Source organism: Lepidochelys kempii, chromosome 23 (genome assembly GCF_965140265.1).
Source record: "Lepidochelys kempii isolate rLepKem1 chromosome 23, rLepKem1.hap2, whole genome shotgun sequence".
In the NCBI taxonomy this organism is placed as follows: domain Eukaryota; kingdom Metazoa; phylum Chordata; order Testudines; family Cheloniidae; genus Lepidochelys; species Lepidochelys kempii.
In genome coordinates this window covers 4,933,772-4,952,700 of record NC_133278.1, presented here as the reverse complement: position 1 = coordinate 4,952,700, position 18,929 = coordinate 4,933,772, and the positions used below count along the sequence as shown (strand labels likewise).

The following is an 18,929-nucleotide window of genomic DNA, read 5'->3' as shown; positions in this document are numbered from 1 at the left end:
GGATGGATGGATAGATACATGGAAAGATGGACCCATGTGTGTGTGTGCAGGGGGGGATGGATGGATCCTACAGTTTCCCCAAGAACCCCTTATCCCCCCCCCCGGCCTGCTCCTGCCAGCGAAGGCCGTGGGCGGGGGGGCCGGGGGCCGGGGGGAGGAAACCAGCTTCCTCCTTTCATTAGCAGGGAAAGTTCTTAATGACTTGGCCGGGTGCGGGGCTGGCCCCACCCCATCCTGCATGATGTCAGGCGGCTCCCGGCGAACGCACCCGGCTGGGAGCCGCTCAGCGCCGCGGGGACCGGGCTGGGGAGGCAGCCAGTGCCTGGGGTGGCTCCGGCCTCTATATGCCCCGCAAGCAGCGCGCTTGGGACGCCCCTGTCCTGGGGGGGCGGGCGGCGGCGGGGGGGCCGGCCGGGGGGGCAGGTGTGGCGGGGGAGCCAGCGCGCCGGGAGGCGGCCAGCCAGAGACAATGAGGCCGGGAAGCGGCTGGGTTCTCTGCCTCCTCTTGCTTCAGATGTGGCCCCAGGTGAGTCCCCCCCCCAGACCCCCCCCCGCCCTGGGTTGCCCTTTGTCTGGGAACTTGCCACTCTCCGGAAGCCTGGGTCCATGGGGCAGCCCTTCCCTGGCTTGGGGGGGGGCCAGGGGGACCCTGGGGGGGCTGGTCCCCCTGGCAGGGGGAGCCCACATCCCCCACAGCACAGCAGGGGTCCCTGGGAAGGCCGCGCCCCTGCCCATGGGGTGCTTGGAATTGGCAAGGAGCAAGGGGGTCGCTGGCCCGGGCAGGCACCCCAATGGGTGGCCTCCAGGCGTGGGCCCCCCCACCCCCCGTAGCCCTGCCCCCCCGTCCCCCTGATGGGGTGTGGCATAAGTTGCAGTGGTAGGATTTAAAGTTGAGGTGAGGGGAAACGCTGGGAACCCCGGCTGGTGAGAGCCCATCCAATGGGTCAGAGCCCCTCCCTCCCCGCTCCCCTTCGGTCCGTTCACACCCATCCCGCACCAGCCTGTCTGCCCAGTGGGCCCAGCCCTCTGTGGGGCACCTGGGCCCTGCCTCGCCCTCGAGACACTGAAGGGAATTTGGTGCTGGGGAAAGGGGCCCCCTGAATTCTTGTTTCTGCTGAGAGCGGGGGGGGGGGGGGAAACAGGGGGGGGGCTGGGCAAGCACCTCCGTGTCCAGGCCGCTCCTTGCCCATGGGTCTGAGCCCTGCCCGGCACATTCTGGCACATTCCAGCCGGCACCCGTCTGCCACGCCTGGGCTGGCTCGGTGCTCGGATGGGAGACCTCTGAGGAAACACAGGGGGCTGCAGGGAGCCAGGCCGGGGGCTCAGGAAGGGGCGCTCTCCCCTCCGGGTCAGTGCAGAGCCCCGCAGGGTGCTAGCGGGTGCCGTGGTCCTGGAGGGTGCTGCTGGCTTTCAAGTGAGACGCTCGACCAGGGTCATAGCGACTGGAGCGCCCGGCCTGTCGCAAATGTGACCCCAGGCGTCCCGCTGGCTAAATCCGCTGACGGTGATTCCATCCGACTTGCCCCCGTTCCCGCTGCGGGCTCAGCTGGCTGGAGGCGTCTTCTTGGCAGTCCCGTGTTGTTAAACAGTGGCTGCGCCCCACCCCAGAGGTGGCTGCATCTCAGTGCTGGGTGAGGGATCCCTGTATAAACAGCTGTTGCACCCCACGCCAGAGACAACTGCACCTTAGCATGGGGCGAGGATCTCAGTATGTTTGCTGCCTTGGGCCTGCTACTCCATCTAACGGTGGATCCTGTTTCCTCGGGGTGGGCTTGCAGGCTGAGCTGAAGGGGCGGGGCCCACTGGATCTTGGGTTTGGCGTCTCCCTGCCCTGAGCCAGAAACGGTCCCCGGTCCCAATTCCCCCCTTCCTCCGAACCAATCTCCCTGGGAGATCAGGGTTTGAGCCCCGGCATCAGCACAGGCTGGGGACCTGCCAGGGGGCCAGGTGGGTCTGCAAGGGGATGGGGGACACCCAGGGGGGCAGCTGCTGAGACTCCATCAAAGGCCCAGGCACCCCTCCCTCAGAGGAAAGGAGAGTGGAGGTGAAGCCAGGCTTGTAAACCACCAGCAACGCCCTGCAGTTCCCTAGGAGGTTGTTTTCCTTCCTGCAGCGATGTGGTGGGGCCCTGGTGCCCTGGGGCGGGGCAAGATCTGGTGGGGTGAGAATATTCCCTGCCCCCCTCCCCCTGCTGCCCCCTTTTCCTTGCGCTCAGCTCTGGGCTTGCTGGGATCAGAGCTGGAGGGGCTGACATGAGGGGCACAGCAGCAGGTGCAGAATGCCTCGACCCACACCCCAGCCCTTGAGGAAAGGGGGCTCTGTGGGGTGGGCTCAGGGCTTAGGGACTGCATGAGCTGCCTGGGTGTCAGGGTCGGTGTTCCCCACAGCGTTACACGCTGCCTGGATACTGCCCTCCACCCTAGAGGTGGCTGCATCCCCATGGAGCCGTTGGAAAGCCCCAGAACTGTGGGGTGAAGCCAGGTCCGGGAGAGAAGTTGGCAGCCATCTCTCTGAATTCCCTGAGCTGGGTCCAGTTCCCAGGCCCCAATCAATCCCTCGTAGTGATGCCCAGCGGGAGTTCGCCCCAGCCCACTGCTTGCTTGGAGGTCCGAGATCATCGCGAACCCCCACATCACAGGCTTTATTCACCTTGGACGACAGCTGGGGCTGGCAACGGGCGAGGGGCTGCTTCTGCTATTGCAAAGAGCGTGCACATGCCGCTGCCCCCTGCTGGATGGAATCAGCACCGCTGTGTGTGTCATGGGCCCTCTACTGCTAAGAGCTGGCGAGGGATTCTCCCTTCGTGCCTGCAGCACAATGGGAAGAGCTGGGCTTTCAGAGCAGGGGGGTTCTGCACTCACAGTGACCAGGAGGTGAGATGCGGAGGTGGGGGGGACTCTGACCCACTCTAACCTGCTCCTCTCCACTTCCAGGTCCCCGAAGCGGCTGGCACCTTCGAGCTGCAGATCCGGCTGCTGCACAACGAGCAGGGGGTGCTGGCAGACGGGCACTGCTGCCGGGGCGGGGCAAAGCCACCATGTCCTGCTGGGGAGCAGTGTCGGACCTACTTCCGGGCCTGCCTGAAGGAGTACCAGCTGCGTGTCCTCCCTGGGGGGCCCTGCGTGCTGGGGGCCGGCGCCACCCCCGTGCTGGGGGGCAACACCTTCGCGGCCAAGCCCAGGAAGGGCGCAGAGCATGCAGGCAGGATCACCATGCCGTTCCAGTTCGCCTGGCCGGTAAGGGCCCCTGAGCTCTTCCACTGGGGGCGGGGGCTGCGGTGTCAGCCTAGGCAGCAGCAGCTCTGGGCTGAGCTGGGTGTGCAAGGGGCAGGGCTTATCTGGCCTGGGTGTGCAAGGGTGAAGGGTTTATCTGGTGTGGGTGTGCAAGGGGCGGGGTTTATCTGGCCGGGGTGTGCAAGGGGCGGGGCTTATCTGGCCTGGGTGTGCAAGGGTGAAGGGTTTATCTGGCGTGGGTGTGCAAGGGTGAAGGGTTTATCTGGCCGGGGTGTGCAAGGGGCGGGGTTTATCTGGCCGGGGTGTGCAAGGGCGGGGTTTATCCAGGCTGCTAGGTGCAGACAGGCCCTGGGGTTCTCCCAAGCTCTCCACTTGGGGCTGCTGCCAGCATCCTTCGCTGAGCCCCTGGGAGATGGGGCCATCCACCCTGCCAGCCCCAATCCACCCATCACGCCTCGGCCTGGGGTCCCCTCCAGAGGCTTCATTAAGAGCAAGGATGGGCTGGGAGAGTGATCCTTGCTGTAAGCCGCCCAGGACTCCCAGAACGTGCTTCTTGAACTGTCATCACAGCTGTGAGCAACAGATGTGGAGAGGGGAGTGGGGTTGAGTGGTTAGAGCAACAGGCTGGGCGCCTGGACTCCTGGGTTCTACCCCAGCCTTGGAAGGGAATTGGGTCTAGTGGTTAGGGTGGGGGATGCTGGGAGCCAGGACTCCTGGGTTCTATCCCAGCTCTGGGAGGGAAGTGGGGTCTAGTGGTTAGAGCAGGGCGGGCTGGGAGTCAGGACTGCTGGGCCATGTAGCTCAGCTCTCAGGCAATGGTGCGAGGAGGCCCCCAGTGGGGTGGAGCTGCGGACAGTGGTGTGTCTGGTCTCTCGTCTCGCCCGGATCCCCAGGAGACTGTGGCAGATGCTAAATCTCTCTCCATCTCTATGAATTAGTGGGTGGCCCCGCCTGCTCCGTGATTTATCGATCCTGGGCTCCGGCCAGCTCCGGCATCCCGGCCCTTCACTCTCCCACTTCCATTCCAAAGCCACTTCCATCGGGCAGCGTTGTCAGGCGTCGCACGGCAGCCCCCAGCACAGGCACAGAGCACGAGACAGTCCCTGCCTTGAACAGCTCGCAGTCTGAAAACACAAAGAGTGGGGAGAGGAAACTGAGGCACGATGGGGCAGTGGCTCAGAACCCAGGGCTCCCAGCCCACTGCCCATTCCCTAGCCCACGAGAAGCTGGACCCCTTCACAGGGGCTGGATCGATCTCTCTGCTTGTGCGTTCCCTGCCCTCACCCCTTCTCTGTGGAAGCTGGGGGGGGGTTCCCTGCTGCCCTTGCTTTGGGCCTCCCCTCATAACCGCCCCCAGCTCTCTGCATCCTCCTTGCACTGGGCTAAGAGAGCTTCTGGCACCATCTTGTACTTGCAAACCTGGCAACAGAACCCAGGAGTCCTGGCTTCTGCCCCCCTCGCCCCCGTTCTAACCACTGGACCCCACTCCCCCCGCCCCCAGAGTTGGTATCTCCATCCGGCTCTCTCCGATGCGCTCGGTGAAGCTGTGGGCAGAGGGCCGGGCAGAGATGAATGCACACAAAAGGCCCAGCTGATCTGTATGCAGAGAGGCTCATTCTGCCCACTCATTTGGCCCAGGCACCTCCGGCCGAGGGACGCTGGGGGCCCATGACCCGCCCTGGTGGCATGGGGCTTCCTGGAGCCTTGGCCGGGCTTCGGCCCCAGGGGTCAGCAGCCCGCCCTGCGTGACCTTTCCCAGGGCCAGGATCCAACGCTGCTTGCGGATCTCAGCGCGCCAGGACCAGGTCCTGGGCTCACGCGCCATCCCGCACAGCCAGCTCCTGGCCTGCTTCCCACAGTGCCCCCTGCTGGGAGAGTCTGGGACTGCAGTAGCCAGGAGATCCCCCCACGCCGCCTGCACTCCTGCCCTGCTCCTTGTACCCCCCCCAAGAGCCCTCTGCTGCAATCCCATTTCCAGCACCCAGCCCTAGCTGCGCCCCAGGTTCCAGCCCCCGGCACAGGTTTGAGTTCGCCGCTGTCTACCTGGCCATGGCTGCTGCTCAGCGCGGGGCCCGGGGCCCGGGGCCCTTCATCAGCAGGGCAGCCCCAACCTCCCTTAGAGCGTGCCCGAGATACTGGCTGCCGGCTGTGCCCAGGGGCCTCATGCCATGGGCCCCAGCACTGAGTCACGGGCTGAGATGGGGGGATGGGCTGGAGGGGGCCGCGGGGAAGAACCGGAGATGGGGCCTAGAAGCACAGCGCCCCCTAGTGCCCTGCTGAGGTGCTGGGACATGGGGTGAGGCCAGGTGGGGGGGACAGCGCCCCCTAGTGCCCTGCTGGGGTGCTGAGAAATGGGGCAGGGCCAGGTGAGGGGGACAGAGCCCCCTAGTGTCCTGCTAAAGTGCTGGGAAATGGGGCGGGGCCAGGTGAGGAACAGTGCCCCCTAGTGCCCTGCTGAGGTGCTGGGATATGGGGTGTGGCCAGGTGAGGGGGGACAGCGCTCCCTAGCGCCCGACTGAGGTGCTGGGTAATGGGGCAGGGCCAGGTGCAGGGGGACGGTGCCCCCTAGCATCCTGCTGAGGTGCTGGGAAATGGGGCGGGGCCCAGTGAAGGACAGCGCCCCCTAGCATCCGGCTGGAGATTGCCTTTATAGCAGTAACTGCTACCTCACCGTAGGACAGTGTCCCTTTGCGACTGCTCAGTGCAGCCCGCGCAGGGCCAGCCTGTGAGCACACGCAAGTCAGTGCACACACGTGTGAGATAGGCCAAGGTTGCCCGCGCCCCGTGGTGGGGGGCATCATTCTACTCCGTACCCCACTCCCACCCTCTGAGCCACCCCACTGTGGCGGGGGCTGCTGATGGACCCTGGGTGGGGCTGGAGCCCAGGGCCCTCTGCAGCGCCAGGCAGGTCCGGCCCTGCATGGAACAGGGTTTCTGGCAGATGCCAGTAGTGGGAAGTGCAGCCCGTCACACCTAGCCCATGGGGCCTGTGTACCAGACGCTGCCTGGGACTGCGGCCCCGCCCCCATCCCACACCCACACCCAGGGGGGAAGCAGAAGGTAAATAACTTAATTAAATAACTTCCCTAATTACAAGGAAGACACTTACCCTGCACCCATCCTGTGCCCTTGAACCAGCCAGCAAGGGCGCGGATGTGCCAGCTGTTATAGGCTGGGCTAGGGGAGTATGTGTGGCGAGTTTCCCCGCAGCAGTGCCCCCACCGGGGCCTCGGGTGCGGTGAGCTGTCCCGCAGCGGTGCCTTGGGAAATGCCAGATGAGACTCACTGGAAACAAACTCACACTACCAGAGTCCCTGGTTGGGCAGGGACAGGGCACTGCTGTGGGGAAGCTCACAGCGCCGGAGCCCCCAGCTTAGCGCTGACAGGACAGTGGGTTACAGCTACCCATCATCCTCTGCTCCAGCCTTTCCTGGGCCCCCATCTGGTATGGTGGTGGGGACCCTGCTGGCTGCTGTCACGTGCCCCCTCTGCTGGGGGGGGTTGCTCTGCCAGTGGACGCAGGGGCTGCCTCAGCTGCAGGGGTGTTTGGAGAATTGACGCGGGGGGGGAGAGGGGGGGCCATGCCTGGGGCTCAGCTGGGGGAGGGGCCCAGGACAAACTGTGTCTGCTTTGGCCCTACATGTTGACCATATCACCCACCCCACCTCATATCCTTCCACCTCTAGGGGCCCCTTCACTGGCCCCCCTCCCTTGTATCCTTCCATCTTTATGGGTCCTTCACTCCCCCCCACCCCACTAATACCCTTCTGCCTCTAGGGCCCCTTCACTGCCCCCCTCCCTCGCTCATATCCTTCCCCCTCTAGGGACCCTTCGCTCCCCCCCTTGTATCCTTCCACCTCTAGAGGCCCCTTTACTCACCTTGCTCATATCCTTCCTCATCTAGGGGCTTTTCACTGCCCCCCACCCCCCATTTGTATCCTTCCGCCTGTGGCTCTCCCCGATGCTGGGCGGCACAGACCCAGTTGCGTTGGCATCTTGCCACCCAGGGGAGGGCAGAGGCGGCTCTTGATCCCTGCTGGGCTGCCTGACCCCTGCCTTCCCCCCAGGCAGCCCTCAGGCCTGGGAGCCACCTCCTTCCCCTGCCCCAGCCCTGCGGCTCCCCCGGGTCCATGCCTGCCCCCATCATGCCCCTGCCAGCCTCCAGGAGAGGACTGGTCTCCCATCCCAGGTCTCCCCACATCCACGGGGAGGTGGGGGGAGGCGGAACCCCATGGGGGATGGGTGGCAGCAGCTGGTGGGGGAGGGGCAATCATATATGGGGTAGCCCCCTTTCCTTCCAGAGTGGAAGAGGCTGGGCTGGAATCATAAGGGAGTTCTGTCTGGGGCGAGGCTGCTGGGCATGGGCAGAGCCTGGGGGGTCCTCTGCTGCAGCCCCCCCACACACACACACACAGGGCTCCCCCCTCTCACCGGGCACTGACCAGGGAGTCAGGCAGGATTGCTACAGGGCCAGGATGCTGCTAGAAGGGGATGTTAGTGGGGGGACCCGTCCAGGGGTCCCTGGAGTGTGGGTGAGGGGAAGGGAGCATGGTGCCCCCACCTTTCTCCTGTCAGAGAGTGAGGGGAGGGGCTACCAGGCTGAAAGGACCCATTGCTCTGATATGGCATCCCAGGGAGACCGTGTGTGTGTGTGTGCCACTGCCCTCTCCTGGGTTCAATCGAACCCGCTGCTCCGTGTGTCACGGCCCCTATACTGCTCGCAGGGAGTCTCCTTTAGTTGGAGTGACATTTGCAGCGGCTGAGCTCTGTCCCCAGTGTGGTTGTTTCCCCCAAGTGTTACAGAACCCCAAGGGGAGGGGGGACCCCACCGCCCCCAGCCTCTGAGTGTAAGCAGAGATGGAGCAGCAGGGTGGGTTGGGCTGGGAACATGCAGTATCCATGGGAGCGGGTGACGGGTCGGTGCCCAGGTGCCTGTGAGAAGGGAAATCGGCTCCGTCACTGCGGCTAAAGGAGGCAGCACGTCTGGTTGACACCCTCGCCAGGGCCCAGGGGGCACTGGCAGGGGCGAGGGCAGGGAGCCCCCTGGCTTGGGCCACACCTGGAACGTTACGTGGGCAGAAGGAATGTTTTGGCTCAGGCAGCGGCAGCTGCAGGAGGCAGCCGGGGATTTCTCTGAGCGGAAGCCTCTGGAGTGACTCCAGACCAAAGCGAGGTGGCAAGGGGGACCCCCTCTTTGCCCATCTCCCCTCAGTGCCCATGCCCCAGCCAGGCACCTTCAAGCTGCCCCTCTGGTCTCAAGCTCTGGCACCAGGGTGTGGCACAGGAGAGCCATGACGGACCTCGCCAGTGCCCTGAACTTTGAGACATCTCCCTGACACCGGACCTGCTTTGACAACCTCCATCCGCTAGCCCCCCCTTGGCTTGGAAAGAGCCGGGCTCTGCTCCCAGCTGTGCTGCTGGAGGAGCTCAGTCATGTCCCTCCCGCCCCGTGCCTCAGTTTCCCCACCTGTGAAATGGGGATGATGACGCTGATCCCCTGTGGATTGCTGTGGTTTATTGGCTGTCTCCCATGCTGTCCTCCGTTTGTGCAGCACCTTGCGCTCCCACGCCGCATGCAGCAGGCATGGCACCTAGGTAACAGTGCAGCCACCTCTTGGGAGGAGAGGAGACAATTGCCATACAACAAAGTATGTACAACTCTGAAAATGCCCAGCGATCATCAGTCTCCTCCCACAGCAGGCAGGAATTGATCGGCATGGCCTCCCCGTAGCAAATGGAAGGCAGAACTCCTGGGCGCTATCCATAGCTTGGGGGTGGGAGAGTGGGGGTCTAGCAGATTAGCGCCGTGGGGCTGGGAGTCAGGACTCCTGGGTTGTATCCCCAGGTCTGGGAGTTGAATGGGGTCTAGTGATTAGAGCCGAGGGGGGGGCGCTGGGAGTCAGGATGCCAGCTCTGTGTGCCTCAGTTTCCCCATCTGTGCGGTGGGGTTAAGTATCCCCACCCAGCCATGAGAGCTCATAGACCCTGGGACAGGAGGCGTTAGGTCGCAGAGCCGCTCAGTCTCACCCCTTGCCCACTTCCCCAGCCCTGGGGCAATCGGATCACGAGTTGGGGGGTGGGGGTTGGTCAGTGACACCTGGCCCCTCTAACCTTGTGCTTTGATCCCCCAGCGTTCGTACTCACTGATCCTGGAAGCCTGGGATGCTGACAACATCACTGGCCCCGGCACCCCGGGTGAGGCACCCCAAGTTGGCCAGCCCCCTGTCCTAGGGCCAAATTGGAGCCAGCGCCCCCTAGAGGAGAAAGGCCCCATGTCCCATTCCCTACCACAATGAGCCAGCCAGTCCCCCACCTTGGGGCCGGATTGGAGCCAGTGCCCCTAGAGGGGAAAGGCCCCACGTCCCATTGCCCACCCCCCTGAGCCAGCCCGTCCCCACCCTGGGGCCGGATTGGAGCGAGTGCCCCTAGAGGGGAAAGGCCCCATGTCCCATTGCCCACCCCCCTGAGCCAGCCCGTCCCCACCCTGGGGCCGGATTGGAGCCAGTGCCCCTAGAGGGGAAAGGCCCCATGTCCCATTGCCCACCCCCCCTGAGCCAGCCCGTCCCCACCCTGGGGCCGGATTGGAGCCAGTGCCCCTAGAGGGGAAAGGCCCCATGTCCCATTGCCCACCCCCCTGAGCCAGCCCGTCCCCCACCCTGGGGCCGGATTGGAGCGAGTGCCCCTAGAGAGGAAACGCCCCACGTCCCATTGCCCACCCCCCTGAGCCAGCCCGTCCCCACCCTGGGGCCGGATTGGAGCCGGTGCCCCTAGAGGGGAAAGGCCCCACGTCCCATTGCCCACCCCCCTGAGCCAGCCCGTCCCCACCCTGGGGCCGGATTGGAGCCGGTGCCCCTAGAGAGGAAAGGCCCCACGTCCCATTGCCCATCCCCCTGAGCCAGCCAATGTTGGAGCCCCCCGGGAGGGGTGCAGCTGGTGTAGGGCACATTAGGCCGGGCAGTGACGGGCTCCCCTCTCCGGCAGGCGGGGGGTCCCTGGTGGAGCGGGTGACGCGGTCGGGGATGCTGAACCCGGGCGAGGGCTGGCAGGATTTCCGGCACCACGGGCGGGGCACGGCGCTGGAGTACCGGCTGCGGGTGCGCTGCGCCCACCACTACTACGGCCCCGCCTGCAACCACCTGTGCCGGCCCCGCGACGACTTCTTCGGCCACCACGGCTGCGACGCCGCGGGCAGCAAGGTCTGCCTGGACGGCTGGACGGGAGAGGCGTGCACTCGGGGTACGTGCTGGGGCAGGGGGGCCCGGTGCCTGCAGGGAAGGGCAGGAGATGGGAGGCACGTGAAAATGGGAGCGGGGGGGGGGGGGCTGGGAAGTGGGGTGGAACAGAAGGGGGCGCTTAGGGGGGCGTGGTGCCCAGGGGAATGGGAGGGGGGCATGGTGTCCACAGATGGAAGAAGGGGGAGGTGACGGGGGGCATTCCCTGCCCCTAATGCCCCCACCCCCACCATTTCTCTCACAGCCGTTTGCCACCAGGGCTGCCACGAGCTACATGGCTTCTGCGAGGAGCCTGGAGAATGCAAGTGAGTGAGAGGGGCCCCCATCTGCCCCCTTCCTCAGGCCCCCTCCATAATCCCCTTCCACTCCCCCGCTGGCTTCCTACCTCAGCCCCCTAGGGAAGTGGGTGGGGGACCCCAGGGATGGGATGGAGCTGGAGGGAGAGCGGAGATGGATGTGGGGTGCTGTTTGTGTGGCTTCCCTGGCAGGCTGCTGGGGTCCCCTCCCAGCCTCCTGCAGCCTCTGCCCAACCCAGGCCTGCCCCTGCTGCCAGGCAGACTCTCCACTGGGCAGGACGGGAGGAAGTGCCGGCGGCCAGGGCTGCCCGCTGCCTCCTGCCCTTTGGGGAGGGAGCGGTCGGCTGGGCTGGGCCCAGGAGGGGGGAAGCGCAGGTCAGGGAAGGGGACTCTGGGCGTTTTTCCTTCCCTGGCAACGCCTGGGGGCTTTGCAGGGCAGGGAAACAGCCCAGGCAAACCTGCCCCACCCTATGCAGAGCCAGGGATAGAACCCAGGAGTCCTGGCTCCCAGCCCCCCTCCTCTAACCGCTAGACCGGGGCAGGCAAACGTTTTGGCCTGAGGGCCACATCAGGTTTCCAAAATTGTGCGGAGGGCTGGTTAGGGGAGGCTGTGTCTTCCCAAACAGCCAGGCATGGCCGACCCCTATCCGACCCCCCCCCCCACCTTCTCGCCCCCTGACGGCTCCCCCAGGACTCCTGCCCCATCCACCATCCCCTGCTCCCTGACCACCCCCACAACTCCCCTGCCCTCTATCCAACCCCTCCTGCTCCCTGCCCCCTTACCACGCTGCCTGGAGCAGAGCACACTGAGGCTGCAAGGGAGGCGAGCCTCCCGGGCCAGGAGCTCAGGGGCCAGGCAGGAGGGTCCCACAGGCCAGATGTGGCCCGCAGGCCGTAGTTTGCCCCCCTCTACACTAGACCCCACACCCCTCCCAGAGCTGAGATAGAACCCAGGAGTCCTGGCTCCCAGCCCCCCGCCTCCCTTTAACCACTAGACTCCACTCAGGGAGCTGCCCTCGTCTCCCTGCCCAGCACCCTCCCTAACAACCACCCATATGGCATCGCCTGACTCTCTGCTGCCCGCTTGGGGCTCCAGCTGCCCCCTGCCCACCCCACCTGGGTGGGGGGGGAAGGGGGTTGGTCATGAGCAGAGGCAGCCTCCTCCCCCGCTGCCCCCATGCAGACGTTCCCGGGGTCCCCAGACCAGACACCCGTGGCTGTGGCTGCGGGCGACTCCGTGCCAGGCTGCCCCCGATGTGCGCCCATCTCTCCCCACGCCGGGTCTGTCTGCCCAGGTGTCACTACGGCTGGACGGGCTCCAACTGCGACGAGTGCGTCCCCTTCCCCGGCTGCCTGCACGGGACCTGCACCGAGCCCTGGAAGTGCGACTGCGACACCAACTGGGGCGGGCTGCTGTGCGACAAGGGTGAGCAGCTGGGTGGCTGGGTGTGTCCCGCCCTGCAGCCCCCGCCCCACAGCGCCCCCCGCTGGGAGAGGCTGGGGCTGGAGTAGCCGGGAGCTCCTGCCACAGCCAGTGCCCCTGCCCTGCTCCCCACAGCGCCCCCCGCTGGGAGAGGCTGGGGCTGGAGTAGCCGGGAGCTCCTGCCACAGCCAGTGCCCCTGCCCTGCTCCCCACAGCGCCCCCCGCTGGGAGAGGCCGGGGCTGGAGTAGCCGGGAGCTCCTGCCACAGCCAGCTCCCCTGCCCCGCTCCCCACAGCGCCCCCTGCTGGGAGAGGCCAGGACTGAAGTGGTCGAGGGCTTCCCCCACAGCCAGCTCCCCTGCCCCGCTCCCCACAGCGCCCCCTGTGGCGAGTTGGCTGGGTTCCCTCTCCCTGGAAGGACAGCAGGGCAGCCCCGGGGTCAGTGGAGTTTGCTTGGAGCTGAGCCGAACCCTTCTCCCCCCAGACCTGAACTACTGTGGCTCCCACCGGCCCTGCCGGAATGGCGGGACCTGCACCAACGTGGAGCCGGACGAGTACCAATGCCTGTGCCCCGCGGGCTTCCGGGGCCGGGACTGCGAGAGGGGTGAGGGGGCAGCGGGCGCTGTACGGGGGTGGGAGAGGGCTGGCTTGGGGAGGACCCCAGCTTCTCCGCCTGTCCCCATGGCTGCTCTCGTGAGTGCTGGGGTGCCCACGGGGTGGGGGAAGCTGGTCCCTGGGGGCCCAATTGGGATGAAGGCTCTAGGGCCCAGCAGCAGTGGCTGGCAGCCTGCAGGGGAAAGGTTAGGGGTCTGGGGGTCTCTTGGGAATGGGGGAATTCTAGGGGGGCCCTGGTGAGGACCAGGAGAGAGGGAGAGGGGGGCTTAAAGGAGGCCTGGGGGGGATGGAGCTACAATGGTAGGGAGACCAGCAGGAGGGAACCAGGGGGTATGGGGGTCCTACTGGGGGCTAAAGGGGCATTGTTATAGGCCATGAGGGAAGAGAGATGGGGAGTTCAGGGGGCCAGGGGCAAAGACCTGGGGGCCAGGGATGCTGTTAGGGATTTGGGGTTCCCTGGGGGAAAAGGGTTGAGTTCCTGTTGGGGGCCTGGAGTTCTGTGGGGAGTCAAGTGGCTGGGGAGAGGGGGACGCGATGGGCTCAGTTGGGGGGCAGGGGATCAGACAGAGGGACTGGGCGCAAGTGGGGCAAAGGAAGCTGTGGGGGTAGGGTGGAGGAGGCTGTTGGGGGCCTGGCGGCCGGGGCTGACCCCACTGGGGATGGATCCCCCCAAGGCTCAGGTCGCCCCATAGCACTGTGGTGCAGGATCCCTGACCCAGGCTGTCCCTGACCGGCCTTGGGAGGGAAGGGGTTCCTGCCTCAGGACCGGGCCTTGCTCCCAGGGTCCCCCCCGCCCAGCCGGACATGCAGCATCGCTTGGCATGACGCCATGGCTGGAGGGAGGGCACCGGTCCAGCCCTGGGGGGCCCTGTGGGCCTGGCTGAGCCCAGCCCACTCGCTGCGGGGATGCCTGGGGTCCCGCCCTCCCTAATCACTCCCTCCCCTGGCAGGGCTGGACGAGTGTCTGCCGGAGCCCTGCGCCCACGGCGGAACCTGCCACCCCCTCCCGGATGGGTTCAGCTGCAGCTGCCTGCCCCAATGGACCGGTAAAACCTGCCAGCTGGGTGAGGCTAAGCCTGGGGCACCGAGCTCAGGCACCCCCTCCTGCTCCCCATGCCCTGATGCTGCCCCATGGCACCTCCCTCCTGCTCCCCATGCCCTTACACTGCCCCATGGCAGCTTCCTCCTGCTCCCCATGCCCTGACACTGCCCCCTGCCCCATTGCACCCTCTCCTGCTCCCCACACCCTGACACTGCCCTGTGGCACTTCCCTCCTGCCCCCCACAGCCTGACACTGCCCCGTGGCACCCCCCTCCTGCCCCCCTGCCCTGACACAGCACCCCCCCAGTCACCTCCCCTCTGCCCCCCACACCCTTGTGCTGTGGGTACTGTCCCCCTCCCCTTCCTGTGAGTCTGCAGCAGGGGGCAGTGAACTCTCCCCCCACAAACAGCACCCAGGACTGGATGTGCCCCCCCGCCCTCCCCAGCTGTGCAGATCCAAGAACCCACAGCCAGCTCGGACCCTGCCAAGGGCAACAGAGGCCCAGAGGATGTGTGGTCGGTGGGGAGTTAGGGGAAGCAGCAGCATCCCTGTGGTGGGAGAGGAGCCGCGTGGCTGGCAAACGGGGCTGCTCACTGCACAATGGCCAGTCTGAGCTGGGCACCAGACCCTTGGGGGCATTGCAAGCCAATGCCCACTGGGTGGTGTGAGTGAGTCGGGGTAGTTCCCAGCAGGACAAGGGCCCACGATCCCCAATCCCCAAGCCAAGGGCTGGACGGGGCAGGTGCTGGGGGGACACGTCTGGCTCTTCCCACTGATCCCACCTTCCCACACTGATCCCATGAGGGGCCAGCAGCCTCCCCACCCTCGACCGCGATCTGCCCTGACCCCAGCCCCCCCGACCACAGATGCCAATGAGTGTGAGCTGGAGCCCTGCGTGCACGCCCAGGGCTGCAAAAACCTCATCGGGGGCTACTTCTGTGACTGCCTGGAGGGCTGGGCCGGCCCCAACTGCGAGACCAGTAAGAGAGCGACCAGTGGGCCAGAGCTGTGGGGGGCCGGGCTCGGGCTGGGGCTGGGGCTGGGGCTGGGGCCGGTGAGGCGGGGGGCACAGCCCAGGTTTGGCCAGGAGAGGGTGGCTGGGACTCGGCCGTGGCCAAGAGGGGGCAGGGCCAGGCCAGGGCTGGGAGGGGGCGGAGTCGGACCAGGAGGGAGCTTCGATGGCCGGGAATGTGAGAATAGCCACAGCGCAGGTTGCTCTGGCCACGTTCCCGATCTGCCCCCTATGGGTCCTGGGGGGGCAGAGAATAGCCACAGCAGCCTGCACCCGGGGGCTGGGATCAGAGCCCTTACGCCCACTCCCCACTGGCTCAGGGGGTCCCAAGGGGCTGCTCCCCCCCGCTTTCCGCTATGGGAGGGGGCCTAAGCCTGACCGAGAATCGGGCCACTCGTTCCCAGGCCAATGCCACTGGCCGATGCTAATCGGTTCCATTACTAGGGTACGGTGTTGGTTGCGAGCCATGATGGGGCATGTGAGTTGCCAGTTTGAATCCTGCCCTAGCCAGTAGCGGCCCAAAGCTGCTGGCTGGTCCGTACCCCCCGCCCCCGGCAGTGGGAGAGCCCTGCCAGATGCCTGGGGACCAAGGGGGTGGGTCCCGGGGCCCCATGATGGCTTGCAGCTGATGCCCCTGCCAAGGTGAGCTGGGGCTGCAAGGCAGATGGGGTGCTCGGCTTGCTCCCCACCCAGGATACCCCCCGCGCTGCCTCGTCTCTCCATGACCCCCGGCTCCTCTCCACCTGCAGGAGACGACGGCTGCCAGGGGCGGTGCCGCAATGGGGGGCAGTGCCAGGTGGGTGTGCGCCCCTCAGACTCTGCTGCTCTGGGAAGGGATGCAGGGGGAGCCGCCCCGGCCACAGGAATCACCCCTCCTCGCCCAGTCTGGAGGCAGCACCTCCCCGCTTAGCTCCCCACCCCAAGAGCAGCTCAGTGATGTTCCCACTGCAGCCTGGGCCAGGGAAAGGGAGGGTCCCCAGAGAATGTGCAGAGCCCCTGCAGGGAGGGGACAGACATGGGGAGCCCCCAAACAGTGGTGAAGAATAGGCAAGGATACTGGGGGGCCATCAAAGGCTGGTGGGGGATGGGCATGGACACAGGGGCAACCCCAAAAGCTGGTGGGGGATGGGCAAAGATGTTGGGGGGACCCCAAAGGCTGGTGGGGAGAGGTGATGGACTCACAGGGGACCCCAAAGGCTTGGGGGAGAAGTGATGGATTTGGGGGGACCCCAGAAGCTGGTGTGGAAAGAGGATGGACACACGGGGGACCCCAAAGGCTGGGGAGAGAGGGCACAGACATATGATGGACCCCATAGGCTGGGGGTGGGAAGGGGATGGACACCGGGGGGACCCCAAATGCTGGTGGGGGGGTGGGATGGATAGTGGGGGGACCCCAAATGATGATGGGGAAGGGGGTGGACATGGGGACCCCAAAGGCTGGGGAGAGAGGGGATGGATTTGGGGGGACTCCAAAGGCTGATGGCCGTGGATACTCATGGTGCCCCGTCCCCCTGCTGCTGGGGGGGGGGGTGGGAATGGGAATGGGCATTGCCCTGAACTGGCCACGCCCCAGCCCCTGAGGACGGGGTGTTTCCGCCTCCCTCAGCCCCCTCCTGCCCAAGTGGACTGTGACCATCAGCTTGCCCCTGGGGGGCTCCGTTTCCATGTCGCTGTGGGGTCTTGTCACCGTGGGGAGCTGGTCTCTGCTATGCCAATGACAATGCTCCTCCTCCCTGTCCACTGTCCCCCCCAGGCGGTGGGTACCGGGCACGTGTGCTCCTGCCCCCCTGGCTACACGGGCGAGGCCTGCGAGACGGAGCTGGGGGGCTGCGCCAGCACCCCCTGCCAGCACGGAGCCCGGTGCCAGGAGATGCCAGGGCAGGGGGTGGTGTGTAGCTGTCCGCCTGGCCTCAGTGGGCCCTTCTGTGAGGTAAGAGCCACCAGGATCTGGTGAGGAGAGGCAGGAGCCATGTCAGAGATGGGAGGGGAGTGGGGGCTAGAGGTTAGAGCCAGGGGGGAGGGGCTGGGAGCCAGGACTCCTGGGTTCTATTGCTGGCTCTGCCGCTGGTTCCCCCACGTGGCCCTCTGCAAGTCACTTCCCACCCCCAAACCCGCGTTTGTGCCTCAGTTTCCCCCCTCTACAAAATGGGGACCGTGAACCTGACCCACAGAGGCTGTACGGTTTCAATGGGCCAAATCCAGCCTGGGGGGAACGGAGGGACTGCATCAGCCCACTGGGGCTGCACAGACCAGAGGCCCCCTGGCCTGGCAATCTCCCTGCCCACCTCCACCCCGCAGCATGGTGCCAGCCAGGCAGTGCTGGGCCCTGCTATCTCTGCTCTCCCTGTGCCCTAGGTCTGGCTGGATCTCTGCTCCCTGAACCCCTGCCCCAGGGGGGCTTCGTGCCTGGGCGGGGCAGGCAGCTACGTGTGCTCCTGCCCGGAGGGGGGCTGCACAGGTATGGCCAGGCGTGGGAAGCGGGGGTTTAACCTGCCCTGGGGGTGGTTCCGTATTGGCAGCCCCTATGGGGGAGGTACGGGGGCGGGAGGAGGCAGCTCTGGGTTTGTGACAGGTGCGGGAGGGGCAGGGAGGTGTTTTGAGAATGGTGCCAGGGCAGGGGGAGGAGGGCGGGCACCATGCCAGGCAGAGGGGCAGGGAGCTCCAGGCTGGCGCAGGTGGGTTGGGGAGGAGACGACAGAGCCCCGCTGGTGCCGTGGCAGGGAGGGGTGGATCAGGGAGCTATCTCTGGGTGGGGGGAAGGCTGGGCATGGGGCAGAGGCCCAGGGCTGGGGATTCAGGGGGCGGTTGGCACCGTGAGCCTGGCGCTCCCTGCTCACCACTCTCTCTTCCTGCAGAGGCCACTGGCCAGACCCTGCTCTATGCCCTGCTGCCCCTGGCGCTGTTGCCCCTCCTGGCCGCCCTGCTCTGTGCCCTCCTGGTGCTGTGGACCCGCCGGAAAGGCCGGGCACTGCCCCCGCAGGAGCTGCTGGCCAACAACGCCCCGCACCTCATCCACAACGCCACCCGGGGGGACCATGGCCAGCCCCTGGACAAGGGGGGGCTGCCCTTGCCCCTGCCCCACGGCCTCCCCAAGATGGACATCTCCAACCTGGAAAGAGCCAAGCTCAATGGACTCAATGTGCCGGCCGGCCTGGAGCCCAAGCTCTGATCCAGCATGGGGGGAGAGCGGGCTGGACCCACGTTGCCCCCCGCCCATGCCGTGGTATAAAGGAATCGGGGTGGGCTCGTCCCTGCCCTGGGGACCCTCATGCCCCCTGATTCCCCCCAGCTCTGCTAAAGCACCTTAACCGCCCCTCTGTGCCAGGGGGGCACATTCACTCTCCTCGCCCCACCACACCAACCCAGCGGGGTGCCCCTTGGAGGGGGGTAATTCAGACCAGCCAGCTGAGGCTGCCCCAGTTCATCACACAGGTGGAAGCTCGCCAGGGGTGGGGAACCGGATGCCCGTGGTAGCTGGGTCACCACCTCGAAGGAGCCTGGCCTGCCAGTGATCTGCAGCTCCAGCACAAGGTAACAGGCTGGCTGGTGAGGATTCCCTGCCAGGCTGCAAGGCCTTGGCCAGTGAGCTGCACAGTGGAAGTGGAGTGGGCACGAGGGAAATGCAACTGCTATATTGTGGGCAACTGGCAGGCTTGGAGGGGTGGCGGGGTGGGATGCGGGGCCTTTCCCCTCTAGGGGGCACCATCTCCAACCTGGTCCCCGGGGCAAAGGGGGACTGGCTGGCTCAGGGGGGTGGGGAAAGGGATGCGGGGCCTTTTCCCTCTAGAGGCACCGTCTCCGTTCCCCCTGAAATTCATTCCCATTGTCAGCATGAAGCAAGTTTGCAGGACTCAGCCCAGTTCCTAGGGGGACCAGTGTCCACATCCCTCCTGTTCAGCCCTCACTGGTTGTCCCCAGCCAGCAGCTTCTGCAGAGGGACGGGCCGTGGATAACGAACTCCATCCGCCAAGAGTGTCCCAGGGTGGGACTGAGGCAGGGGCACTCTGTCAGGGTGTGGGGGGGCAATGCTCCCCCCACGTCTGCCTGGCCTGCTCTCACTCTGTCCAGCCAGATGCC

At 66.0% G+C, this 18,929-nt stretch overlaps 1 protein-coding gene across 1 annotated transcript; it reads left to right on the top strand.

The window, feature by feature from the left end:
• The first annotated feature begins 361 nt into the window (after nt 1-361).
• On the top strand, nt 362-18,486 carry LOC140902036 (protein jagged-2-like). The gene is made up of 13 exons (XM_073321646.1): nt 362-526; nt 2,934-3,236; nt 9,365-9,428; nt 10,215-10,469; nt 10,710-10,770; nt 12,057-12,187; nt 12,668-12,787; nt 13,749-13,862; nt 14,707-14,820; nt 15,602-15,648; nt 16,606-16,782; nt 17,208-17,310; nt 17,708-18,486. Exons 1-13 carry the CDS (start codon nt 470-472, stop codon nt 18,019-18,021), a joined length of 1,860 nt encoding a protein of 619 aa, XP_073177747.1. The 5' UTR covers nt 362-469; the 3' UTR covers nt 18,022-18,486.
• The last annotated feature ends 443 nt before the right edge of the window (nt 18,487-18,929 follow it).

Coding starts and splice junctions, on each gene's coding strand:
- LOC140902036 (XM_073321646.1), top strand. CDS start 470: ATGAGGCCGGGAAGCGGCTGGGTTCTCTGCCTCCTCTTGCTTCAGATG. Junction 10,771..12,056: donor GAGGAGCCTGGAGAATGCAA/GTGAGTGAGAGG, acceptor CTGTCTGCCCAG/GTGTCACTACGGCTGGACGG. Junction 12,188..12,667: donor CGGGCTGCTGTGCGACAAGG/GTGAGCAGCTGG, acceptor TTCTCCCCCCAG/ACCTGAACTACTGTGGCTCC.